General features: G+C 46.8%; 1 protein-coding gene across 3 annotated transcripts in view; it reads right to left on the reverse strand.

Moving 5' to 3' along the window:
• The window catches only part of LOC144817687 (long-chain-fatty-acid--CoA ligase ACSBG2-like), a 1,080,196-nt gene that overhangs the window by 181,312 nt on the left and 886,007 nt on the right, over positions 1-12,877 (reverse strand). For all 3 annotated transcript variants that reach the window (XM_078674432.1, XM_078674431.1, XM_078674433.1), the window contains 2 exons: positions 9,641-9,805; positions 8,823-9,004 (listed from right to left, as the gene is read on the reverse strand). In XM_078674432.1, coding sequence (XP_078530558.1) covers positions 8,823-9,004; positions 9,641-9,805 — 347 coding nt within the window. The remainder of the gene's footprint in view (positions 1-8,822; positions 9,005-9,640; positions 9,806-12,877) is intronic.

The following is a 12,877-nucleotide window of genomic DNA, read 5'->3' on the forward strand; positions in this document are numbered from 1 at the left end:
TCACCAGGAGTGCAGAGAAAGACGGGCGTTTTCAATAAAAGGTGTTATTTATTGAGCAGTCTTCTTTCTCATGCAAGAGAAATGAGTTGCCACAATTGCAATACTTATCATAAAGTAAAGTGCGTACAGTAAAAGGAGTATTATGAAATAATACTGTAAAAGCATTGATATGGTTTCTTAGCCATATGATACCTTAAAATGGATAAAATATATACATACATAAAAACATTGACTAACGTACTCAACTGGTGCTTCTAAGATACGCCTACCCCGGTGTACCTGACCGAAGCCTAATACGTGGGAAGGAATAAGTAAGTTGCAGTTTAAGTTAAGATAGGTTTTTTGCAAAGAATCTGAATCAAGAATTCTCTTAAGGGTTTAGTTAGCTCCGTACCTTGGTAATAGAATGTAGGAGGTCTTGTATCTCTCTCTCAGGACTCGATCTCCCAGCAACCCGCAAGGGTGACTGGAAACACCGGAGCTGGATTTCTCGGTGTGAGAAAAGACAGCGTCTCTGAGTGCGTCAAATTGGAGGGTCAGCTTCCTTCGGCTCTCGCATCAGGTGGGCTTAGAGCAAGTAGATAGCCGCTCTGCTTCAAACCACCGTGTGTTTGCTTAAGGCAACTGTTGGTATAGTTATACCTGAAAGGTGCCGAGTTTGACGTAAGGTTGGACATAAGACGTCACTAAGAACTAACAGTTCTTTCTGGACTCCAGGAGTTCTTGCGCAAATCAAAACAAAAGCAGGGGGATTTTCCGGGCTGCTGGAGGCTTGGTTTGTTTAAAGAACGTGTTGTACTTTCTAGGAGTCTATGGGAGTAGCCTTGCCGTATTTGGACTGCATGGGCTATGACTAGATATGGACATGAATGCTATGCCTTTATAAGGATATGTTTTGTTATAACCATATAAGGGCATGAATCGGGGATATCTTCATTAGGATCCTAGATAGATTCACAACACTATCTGTTCGCGGTTTTGACGAAGCTGGGGTTTGGCCCAGTATTTATCGATTGGGTACGTCTTCTGTATTCTGCCCCCTTATCTCGGGTGGTCGCGAAAAATCATAAGTCCCGTGATTTTTCGCTTGGGCGGGGAACCCGTCAGGGCTGCCCTCTCTCGCCTCTTTTGTTCGCTTTGGCCCTGGAGCCTCTCGCGGCCTGGGTGCGGTGGGACCGATCGATTAGAGGGCTGCTATGGACATCGGAGTGGGAAGACAAGATCTCGCTCTACGCCGACGATATTCTGCTATACCTTACCTCCCCCCGTAGTGTTTATGGATGTCCTCGCTATCTTCGGGAGGTACTCTGGCTTCACGATCAACTGGACGAAATTGGTCCTTTTTGTTTTGAGTGGAGATCCCCCTAGGGTGCCTGGGAATTGCCCTGTGAAAGTGGAACTGGTCAGTATTCGCTACCTTGGGATTCATATTTCTAGGGATCCTAAGGTACGCTTTTGGTTGAATTTGTTGCCCCCTTTGGCCAGACTTCGTGCTGATGAGGTGGAAGACGTTACCGCTCTCTGTTGGGCCGCTCTGTCCTTTTCAAAATGATAGCTCTTCCGCGGTTCTTATACGCTCTACAGAATTCCTTCGACCCTGTGCCCCCGTCGTATTTTGGCGAGATTGAGTCTTTGCAGCGTAGCCTTCTGTGGGAGGGGAGGCCGCGTATTGCATTGTCGAAGCTGATGTTGCCTTGGTATGATGGGTGCATCGGTCTGCCTAATATTCGGAAGTACTATTGGGCGTCCCAGCTGGCCCCCATCAACCACGCTATTTACGGCTCTCCTGTTGATCCCGGTTTTGCGATGGACCCTGGTCAGGTGCCAGGGGGAGAGTACACCCGCGTGTTATACGCTAGGCGTGGTCGTTTTCCGTTGGTGGGGCCCCCCTTGATCTCTACGAGAGTGGCACGAGGCCAACAGGGACCTTAAATGGCCTGGGCGATTGACGCTGGCTACACCGCTATGGAGTTCTGAGAAATTGGGGATGCTTTGGAAAACGAAAGGGTTTGACCGCTGGGATTTGATTGGTATAACTCAGGTGCGTGATGTGTGGGGCAAGGACAGGATGTTGACTTTTGAGGCGCTGCAGCCTAAGTATCAGCTGAATGAAACGGAACGGTTTCGATACCTCCAGATTAGCCATGCTCTATGTGCTGTTACCCCCCAGAGGCAAAAAGCCACCGGTGGCCTCCCCACTGGAGGATCGTTTGCTAGATGGCCTTGGCCCCACAAAAACGATTTCTTTAACATATAGCAAACTGATCAACCATACTGAGGACCCCCTGGTGCAGTTGAGTGAACAATGGGTTGCCGATGGCCTTTTGCTTGATGAGGAGGACTGGAGGGAGGCGGTGTCGTCCCCTAAGGAGGTGGCGGTCCCTATGAGGCTTCGATTGGTTCAACTAAGGAATTTACACCGCTCCTATGTCACGGGTCCGAGATTGCAGAGGATGGGTTTGGCTGCGTCTGCTGATTGTAGAAGAGGGTGCGGTTTGCCTGGGACGTTCCTGCATATTTTGTGGGAGTGTGAGAGGGTCCGTGACTTTTGGAACAAGATACATTCGAAAATGAGCGAAGTATGGGGAGCGAGGGTTGAGCTGGAGGCAAGACGTTATTTGTTGAATGTGTGGGAGCCCACGGACCTGCCGAGCCATGGTAAGATCTGGGTGGCTCTGGCTTGTGCGGTTGCTAAGCGGAATATTGAACAGCTTTGGGGTGCTTCTCGGGCACCTCGATGGGAAATGGATGGAAGACGTCGACTGGTGTATGTTTCGTGAGAAGTCTGTATATGTTTCTAGAGGACGGCCCCGCAAATGGGTTAAGATCTGGGGAACCTGGAATGCCTATCGAGGCGACATCTGTGAACCACCGGAATTAGATCCTGTTAGTGAGCAACAGGAGGTTGCCTAGGTCCACTCCCTTTCTTTTAATTGATTGCTTTTCTTTGGAAGTCTGCATCTAAACATATGTAACAATGGTCACCTGATGCACTCTGGTCTATGTTTGTATATGTATTGTTTGTCCCCTTTTTGTTAATAAAAAAGAATTTAAAAAAAAACATTACCCAGGGAAGTAAAATTGGAGACCTTATCGATTGTCTTGCCCTTTACAATAAATTTTCTAGATTTAGTATGACTAGGACCACTGACCATAATATAGGATTTAGTCAAATTAACTTTTAGGTCCAAAGCCAACATAAAATCAGTAAAAACATTCAGGGTCTTCTGTAAGCTATTTGTACTTAAGGCCATTAAAACTGTGTAATCCGCATAGAACAACGGAACCGGTTTGCCTCCAATTCTGAGGAAGTAGAATTCCTGATCGGATAGGGTTGATTCTAAGCAGTTTGTGTACACAAGGAAGAGGAAGGGGGCCAGTATGCACCCCTGACGGACTCCCTCTGTGGAAACAATAGGTCCAGTGCTTTTTTCCCCAGTTCCAAATTCTATGGCTACCGTAGTGGACGCGTGCAGCCTACCCAGGAGGGCGATGAGAGCTTCCCCTATAATGGACCACAGTTTGCCCCTATTGACCGCATCAAAAAGCACTGGACAAGTCCATGAGGGCATAGTGGATTGACCCCTTCCTTGCCTTCATGTACTTGCCCATGGTCAAGGACAAGTTGAGGCACTGTTCATGTGTCCCCATAACTCCAAAACCATATTGAGTTTGGGACATTAGCCCATTGGAGTCTGCCCAGGACTCAAGACGTGCTAAAATGACTCTTCCCAGCACCTTAACCGTAGCGTCAACTAAGGAAATGGCCCTATAGCAGGCCGGGTCTTCCTTGTTTCCCTTTTTGTACACAGGTACCACTATGGCCTATTTCCATGATGCTGGGATAGGCCCAATTATTGCTGCTCTAAAAACATTTGTCAGGAGGGGTGCCCATAGTTAGATATTACTTTTAAATACATCAAGGGGTACCCCATCCGGCCCTGGGGCTTTTAGGTGTATCCCTTTCATGAGGGCATCCTCAACCTCGTTCATTTAATTGTAATTTACACCTCACTGAAGCTAAAACTCTTAGTACCCCTATACACTACCAGACTCTGAACCCTAACACTACTACTAACCCTGTACACAACCGATCCAGAGCCTTAAAATCCACTTACTACCCCATATCCTACTCATCCTGGAAGCCCAAAAACTCCATATTGCCCCATACACTACCCATCAATGATCCTTAAAACACCCTGCAACCTGTTTTCCCTACCCATCCCTAAACCTTAAACAGGACTATTCCCTTTTTGTGTTAAAGAAAATTAAAATTAATTTACAAGTAGCTTAATTTTACCCAACAATTAAATGTAAAAATTAATTATAAGGTTCAAATATCTTAACCGTCTAAATATATGAATATGTTGAGATACATCTCTACAGCTCCCTCTCTGGCAGGCATGTTCTGCCAAGTTGAGGTAATCTGTTAAGGTTTGAAGTTTCCCGATTGTATTGGGAACCCCTAATGTAGCAGTTATTTCAAGGAACTCAGGTTCTATGCCTTTTCCCCTCGCTCAACAGCTCATAGTCCAGACAGAAATGTTTGAATAATCAAGCAAGTCCTATATACTATGGAAGTAATAGTATGGAACTTAACACAAAATAAAATACAACTTTATGAAACAAACCATATGAAATATTCTTGAAATTTTTTGAAGGTGTGTCCATTGGATACGTTACTGTCACGGGAAATAACGCTTGTTCTTAAAGTATTTGTGCAACACAATCACACAGTAACACAATTAAAACACCACAAAAAAATTACACCGGTTTAGAAAATGGAGAATATTTTTATGAGACATTCAAGGCCAAAATGCCCAAATCCAGTAAGTAGAACCGGAGCTATGAATTTTTCAAGAATAAAGCAAGAATGCTGCTTAAAAGTCACTAGCGTGAAAGGGTTATTTAAGGTCGAACTAGACTACGACAAATCCAAAGTTCAGGCCGACCACGATGGAGAGCAGGGCTGCTATAGGACTCATGCAGGGCCCACTAACAAAGTGCCTTAAACTGAGCAAGCGGCGAAGTCGAAGGCTCGCTGCAATGAGCGGGGGAGGCAATGTGTCGCTCTTGTGGATGTAAACAATGCGTCGGTTCCGATCAATGCAGTCAGAGGAGGCTTTGGCGTATAACCCCTTTATGATACAGGTGATGCATATAACCTCGCAGTTAGGTCCTACATCTTCGGTCCATGCAGTGAGGTCTTCAGATCGGCACTGCATCGGTGCCGAAGGGCACTGTGTCAGTTCTGATCGGAGCAAAGTTGTCACTGTCGATTTTGAAGCAAAACAGCTGCAGAACCCATTTCTAAGGTCCAGGACTAGATTGGCCACTCAGGCAGGATAGGACTCACAGATGACAGACTCAATCAGCAGGGTTGAAGGAAGTGTTTGATGGCCTTGAGACTTCAGAAACAGGAGGCAACCCAGAAAGTCCTTAGAGTCACTATTGATTCAAGTGAGATGGGTCTAGTTCTTGTCCTCAGCAGGGCAGAGATCAGCAGGCAGCGAGCAGTTCAACAAAAAGAAATAAGTCCCTTCAGGGCAGCAGTCAGGCAAAGTGGCAATCCCTGTAGCACAGCAATCTTTGCTCCTGGAAGAGTTCTTCACAGGTCCATTTGCATACTATTTTGGTAGGGTCAGGCCTAGTACTTCTACCCAAATGTGCCTTTGAAGTGGGGGTGACTTCAAAGCAGACCCTTGAAATGCAATGGTCCCCTTTCATCCCAGCCCTGTCGGCCAGACTAACTGTTAGGGGTAATCACACCCTTCGTGTGGGACACAGGGCGCTTCTTATTCAGGTGTCCGCTCCCCCTTCTTACCCAGGAAGAGCAATCAGAATGTAGATAAATGAAGAGTTCTCGGTCACACCCACCCTTCCTGTGTTTGTGGCTGCCTAGTGAGAACAAAGTGTACCTGTCACCCATCCCAGATGTGTATTGGAGACAGGCTGCAAGGCACACACCGCAGTAAACGTGACATTTCTAAAACAGGAATGCTAAATCCAACTTTACCAGAATAGTGGATTTAGCATTACTATTTCAAAGATATGAAACATGATTCAGCTAGTCCTTTCTAATCAGGAATTACATCTTAAAAGTGGTTTAAGGAATTGCAAATGCTAGTCTATGAGAGCAGGGGGCCTCATAGTAGTGAAAAACAAATTTAGTTGTTTTCAATAACAGAACATGTAAAACTTAAAAGTACATGTCCTACCTTTTAGTTAAACAGCACACTGCCCTTAGGACTACCTAGGTCCTGCTTTAAGGGTGACTTATGTGAAATAAAAGGGGAGTTTAAGGCTTGGAAAAGGGTTTTAAATGCTAAGTCAAAGTGGCAGTTAACTGTACCCATAGACCCTGCAGTGTCAGGCCTGAGGCAGTGCTGAAAGGCTACTTATGTGGGTGGCACAATCACTGCTGCAGGTCCACTTCTAGCATTTAATTTACATGTCCTGGATATACGGTATACCACTTTACAAGGGACTTACAAGTCAAATAAATAAGCCAAATGTGTATACGCATATGTTATCACTGTTTAGGGGAGAAGCACATGCAAGTTAGCACTGGTCAACAGTGGTAAAGTGCTCAGAATCCTAGGGCCAACAAAAAGATACAGAAAAAGGGGAAGTAAGCAGCCAAATAGGTTGGGGCAAGACAACCCTACGGATGACTGGTCTAACACGTGTCCTTCAGCTGAAAGTGAGGAGATCTACCCAACCTCTAGAGAGTTCTCATCACTAAGGTGGAAAAACCTGGATAGACCATCAGCATTGCCTTAGTTTAACCCTGTCTGTGGCCCACCCTGTAGGAGAATAGGCCACCAACAATTTTGGATTCTCGCCCCTCATTTTCATCAGCCTCCTGAAGGGCCTGTGGTCAGTCTGATTAGGGGGCAACAATGGTGCCATATCCCCTGATAAACCTCCTTAAGTACCCAGTGAGGCCTAGGAATGCTCTGGCCTCAGTCTGGATTTTGACGGTCTCCCAGGCAATGATAGTCTCTATCTTGGCCTGGAGGTGCTGCAACTTACCCCTGCCCACCAGGTGTCCCAGGTACACCACATACCCCGTCCTATCTTGCACTTACTGGCCTTAATAGTGAGGCCTGCCTGTTGCAGAGCCTGAAGCACTTCCTGGAGGTGAAAAAGGTGGTCCTTCCAATTACTAGGGAAGAAAGCTATGTTATCCAGGTAGGACTTGGCTCACCAACGTTCTAGAAGGTGGCAGGGGAAATCTGGAGTCCAAAGGCCATCACACAAAATTGGTAGTGGCCCTCCGGAGAGGAGAAGGCTTGCCTCTCATTGGCACCTTCTGTTAGGGGGATCTGCCAGTACCTTGATGCAAGTTCAAAGGTATGCAAGTACTGGGCAGCCCCTAACCAGTCAAAAAGCTCATCAGTCTGGGGGATGGGATGAGTAAGTCTTTGTCACTGAGTTTAGCCCACTATAATCCAAACAGAACCTCAGTTCAGGTGTGGTGCCTGGTGGGGCAGCTTTTGGTACCAGAATCACAGGACTGGACAGGGGCTACTAGAGAGTTCTATCACCGCCAACTACAGCATTTTATAGACTTCACTCCTAATGCTGGCCCTCACGTTATCCGACAACCTGTAAGATTTATTCTTAACAGGGAAGTTGTCCCCTATGTCCACAACATGGGTATACAGGTGGGCAGTCCCAGCAGTAAGGGAGAAAAGAGAGGAGCACTGTCCTAACACTTGGTGGCAGTCTCTCTGCTGTTCAGGAGTTAAGCTGGGTGAATGGTTTACTCCTTCCACAGACCCATCTTTCTCCTTGGAGTACAAGAGATCAGGGAGAGGTTCGCTCTCCTGCATCTGTCACCAAAAGCATGGTGAGCCCAGACTTCCCATGGCCGTGCAGGTCCTACCAGCTCACCAGACAGTACTGTGGCGGGAGTTGGCCACTGTTTGATTTAATTGTGGATTCTGTGGTACCCACATTCTTTTTTTATGCAGGCTGTGCAGCCAGCACCCATAGTGGGTGCCTACTTAGGGTACCCACAACAGCCAAAATCATTGCAGGCCACTGGGGGCCTCAGAGTTCTAAGGCTCCCATCGGCTCACCAGCCAACACTCGTCCCGGGTGCCAGCAGGAGCTGGCTAAATCATCCTTAGCTCAAGCCTGGGTGGGATTCGCCTATTTTTGTGCTGCAGCCTGGGCGACAAACAAAGTTGTGTTCCGTGCCTAAGAGAATGCGGGCAGGGAATATAAACTTTACAGCAGTGTCTTGGTGGATGGGGTCCCCGGCCCGATCCATTGCCAGGGAGGGGGCCCTGGTTATCTGGTTCGCCTTTTTTTTTTTAAAGTACTGAACAAGCAAAATCAAAATGTAGAGCATAAACCGCTCATGCACATTGAGAAATGTGCTATCTACTACCATCATTGAGGGAGTGGAGGTAAATCATGACCCACACAAGGGTTTGCCTCTTCTGAATCATGGCTACCACTACAGTCAATGGCAATAAAAGCATATTACACTATACACACAGCATACATCTTTACAGAAATATGTCACAAGGATCCTGCCTATGGCGAGATATTCTTCTGTATATGACAGCATTTTAGTTTTAGTATTATGCCACAAGAAAAGCCAGGTCCTGATAATGAGTGCATCTTATTAAGATGAAGATAATCAAAGTAGTAGCATTAACATGGACAACCCATATTAAAAATAGGAATAAATAGCGGGCTTTCTGTACACATTGCCTTCACACGTCAAATTAAAGTAAGACAAGTGTCTAAGAAAAAGGCATTTAAAAATGCAAGAATCATCCGGTCAAGAGGCAATTGTACCCTACCCGTTCATGCGATTGTAGCTGGCCTGCAGCCCAACACTCTTGGCCCAGGCAGCTACTTTCCTTTGGATGAGAGAAGATTTGGCACCCAGGGCCTTCATCCGTTCTTGGATCTTCTCCCACACTCTTGGCACCCCAAGAAAGCCAGTGGGGCGCACCTCTCGCAGTGTGGTGATCAAGGAGCCCTATGAACAAAAAGGAAGAAGCAGGGAATGGTGTGGTCTCAATTCATCTACCTGTGTTTAACAATGCAAAAAGGACAAACCAGAAAACATGATATGCACCGAAGTGATCATCATAATATGGGTACTGATGTGCCACTATGGAGAGAGAGAGACCTGAAGGCTTCCACTGGCTGACAAAGATATGAATTCAACGGTGTTTGACAGGCCAGAAAATGTGGAATTTCCAACACAGGCAGGTGGTGTAGAAGCAAATATGAAACATTTCAGAATACACCTGTCTGGCCAATCTACAACACAAGGTTTAAAGGACATGGGCTGGACTTCACTATGGCTAGAAGAACCTCCAATCTAAGATTTGCAGCGAATAGGGGTATAAACATGCATTACTTTGTATGCTAATCACACTCCCTTCCAGCACACACTGCCCAGAGGATGCAAGAGCGCCAGTTTTACTCTTAACTTGCTTCCCCAAAATGCCAAATTGTTTCCCACTTATGTGTTTATTCAAAGGGAAGAGCAAGATTAATTTATTGATACCTGGTAAACCCATCACAAGATAGGGCAGGTTGGCCATGAGAGGTCATCTTCATGTCAGTATTCTTCCTACACATAGAGCTTTAGCTCCTTTGTATTTACCTTAAGGGCGTCCGGGTCTGCAAAATATGTAGCTCCTCCATTAAATATGGGTAGCCAGAGGTCCAGGAGTTGAGCTGCAACATGGCTCAAGGGCAGGTAACTGACAAGCACTTGCTGGTCCACAACATCCAGTGCTTTACAAGCTTGTTTCGCTACCCACGTCACCTGCAAACCAAAAGGGAGCTTCGTTAGATACCATAAGCTATAGTAGAACTCTCCAAGAAACCCAGTAAGGATATCGGGGCTTGGAAATCCGATACAATTAAGAAAAGAGGAGGAACTTTGCATTAGTTTATTTTTTCTGAATCCCCAGACACAAACACACACGCACACCCCCTTAGCTATCAAGAAGCATGTCATGTGGGGCAAAGGTCACTCACTTTTTAACTCACATTTTTCTGCATATTCCGTTTTAGTCATTATTTTGAAAGAGTACAATCAAACCACAAGCACAAGAATGCAGGGTGCTGATGGTGGTGCATGACTTGGAGTTCCTAGGTCATATTCAATTCTGTACGAAGCCAAGCCATAAACATGTTTTTTTTATTTTCGGGTAGAGGTCGGACAACATCAGGCAGCCCCCCTCCTTCCATTTTTCCGTAGACATAACCTGGTCTATTTGAGCAAAGGGCGGCATCAGCCAGAAGTCCAGCTCTGGGACAAACGGCCGTTCTCGGAATAGTCGTCGTACCACCCGGTTCCATATTGCAGCCACCAGCTGCACCAAGGGAGGGCCATGTTCTCGGTGCCCTCCACCCGCCATAGAAGCGCTCCTAGCTGTCGGTCCCCATATGTACCTGCCACCAGGGATCTCTCCCAAGAGGGAACCGTGTCCAACCAGGCTATTGCATGTTGCAATTGGGACGTGAAATAGTAAAGTTCCAAATCTGGGCTCTCTAAACCCCCTTTGCCCCATCTACGTTTCATGACCTCTAGACTTATCCTACATCGCTTCCCATTCCACAATAATAGGACCAGCGATGGGTCCAGTTCCCTGAATACCAGGTGCAGAAGTTCAAAGAAAGAACCCTGCATAGTGTATAGGCATCGAGGTAGGACCACCATCTTTATTAGGGCAATCTTACCCATTAGGGAGAGTTTAAGTGTGTTCCAAAAAGGCAATACTACCCTGAAGACCCCAGATTATCCTGCCCATGTTATGCTGATAAAACATTGTCGCATTCCTTCCAATCCATATCCCCAGATAGCGAAGTGCGTCTGTTAGACCTGACATCATTGGCGTGAGTCTCCCTTCCATTTTTGAGGGATTTCCTCCTCTGTTTTGACCTATTTTTGCTGGTTGTATGTTTTGGGACCTGTGTCACTGCTAATCAGTGCCACAGTGAAAGTGCTCCCTATGTTAAATTGATATATCGATTGGATTCCATGATTTGCTTATTTGATCTACTGTCAGCCCCTCGTACAGTGCACCATGTGTGCCCAGGGCTTGTAGAGCAAATGCTGCTAGTGGGCTTGCAGCACTGGTTGTGCCACCCACAGAAGCAGCTTGTAAAGTGTGTCTCAGGCCTGCCATTGCAAGGCCTGTGTGTAGTATGTGACTACCATGTTGACTTAGCCAAGTTCATCCACTTGCCAGTCCCTAAACCTTCCCTTTGCTTCCTATTAGACACCCCTATTGTAGGCCCAAGGGCAGGGTGCATTGTAAGTATAAGTTAGAAGATGCTCTGATGTGTGTAGCATGTTCTAGTAGTGAATTACAGCCATTTTTGTTTTTCACTATTAAAGGCTACCTGTTCTCATAGACTAGAATGGGCAGTGACGATTGTTACATCCCTACAATCCTGACGCAGAGAACATGGTAGAAATTCGAGTTTAGTATGCCTGCACTCAGAATAATAAAATACATCTTTTAGTAAAGTTTATTTTAATATTCTGTGTTTGCAAATACAACTTTTAGAAAGTAGGTATTTGCTTGCCTAACCATTTGAGCCCGCCTCTGCTGACTTGTGTATTCCTTGTCTGGGTTTGTGTGTGACAGGGCTGGGGAAATTTCATGAGACAGTCTGGGACAGCCCAGTGGTGAATAGGGAGATTTACCTCCAGATGGGAGGGAGGGAGTGCACCTGGGACCTGAATAGGGTTGGGCCTTCCCGCCACAATGCTGGCTCCACCCCCTGTGGCATGTCTGATGTCTCTGCCCTGCACAGAAAAAGGAGAAGGGTAATCTTGTCAACAGAGTGCTCCAGAGCTGCATCTTCCCTCCCCTGTGCTGGCTCCACCTCCTGTGGGGCGTCTGATGTTTCTGCCCTGCACAGTGAAAGGAAGAGAAGAGTCATGTAAACACAGTGCTCAGGAACTGGTTTGAACTAGGCAGAGGTCTCTCAGTCTTCAGAGAACAAAGGATTTTGGGGTATAAATATTGGGACCCAGTCCCACAGACTGTAGATCACTTCTGGAACAAGAAACCTTTCTGCCAAGGAGAAGAACCAAGGAAGCTGCAGGAGTTTGGACTGTCCCTCTGCCAGTGTGCTGTTTGCTGGGTTGGCCTGCAGTGGTTACTTCATTGCCAAGGGAAAGGAGAAGGAACTTTGTAAGGACTTTCATCTACAGAATATTCTCCAAGGGCTTGAACTGTGCTTGCCTCCTGCTGAAGCCTCAGGGCCAAAAGACTTCACCCCCAGCTCCCTCCTGAATTTCCTTGCTGGGAATTCTGACTCCAGTCACTAGCTTACCGCTGGGAGCTGGAAGCGCAACGCATCGAGAAGAAGCGTGTCGCCGCCGCAGCTGAAATCATCGCAACGCCGGAGAAGTGAGAGTTTGTCACATCTCCCTGGAAGCGTGTGTTCATCGAAGCGGTCTGCTGTTGCATCGCCCAAGCAGCGAGACGCATCAAGAGAGCTGTCATGGCATCACCGGAGAAGCGCATCGCAGCTCCAAAGTACAGAGTCGTCGCAAGGCTGCCAGGGCGTCATCGCATTGTCATCGCATCGCCGCAACAAGGGCGCCATCTTCTCGCCTCGCAACTGGATCATTGGCATCGCATCAAGGCGCCATTTTGCGCACCGCAACAGGTCGAGAATCTACGCATCACCTCCCCATCGGTAAGGCTCACGACGAGTCCCCTACTCGTCGGAACCGATGCATCTCCCCTTCTGCGAGCCTTTTGTTTACTTTGCGTGCCGCATCCAAGAACTTTGTTGAGAACTTTGTCGCATTTACCAACAACTTGAACTAAGACTTTTATCATCCTTTAAGTACCTTTAGTATAGTATTGTG

The sequence above is a fragment of the Lissotriton helveticus genome, chromosome 2_1, assembly GCF_964261635.1.
Source record: "Lissotriton helveticus chromosome 2_1, aLisHel1.1, whole genome shotgun sequence".
Taxonomy (NCBI): Eukaryota; Metazoa; Chordata; class Amphibia; order Caudata; family Salamandridae; genus Lissotriton; species Lissotriton helveticus.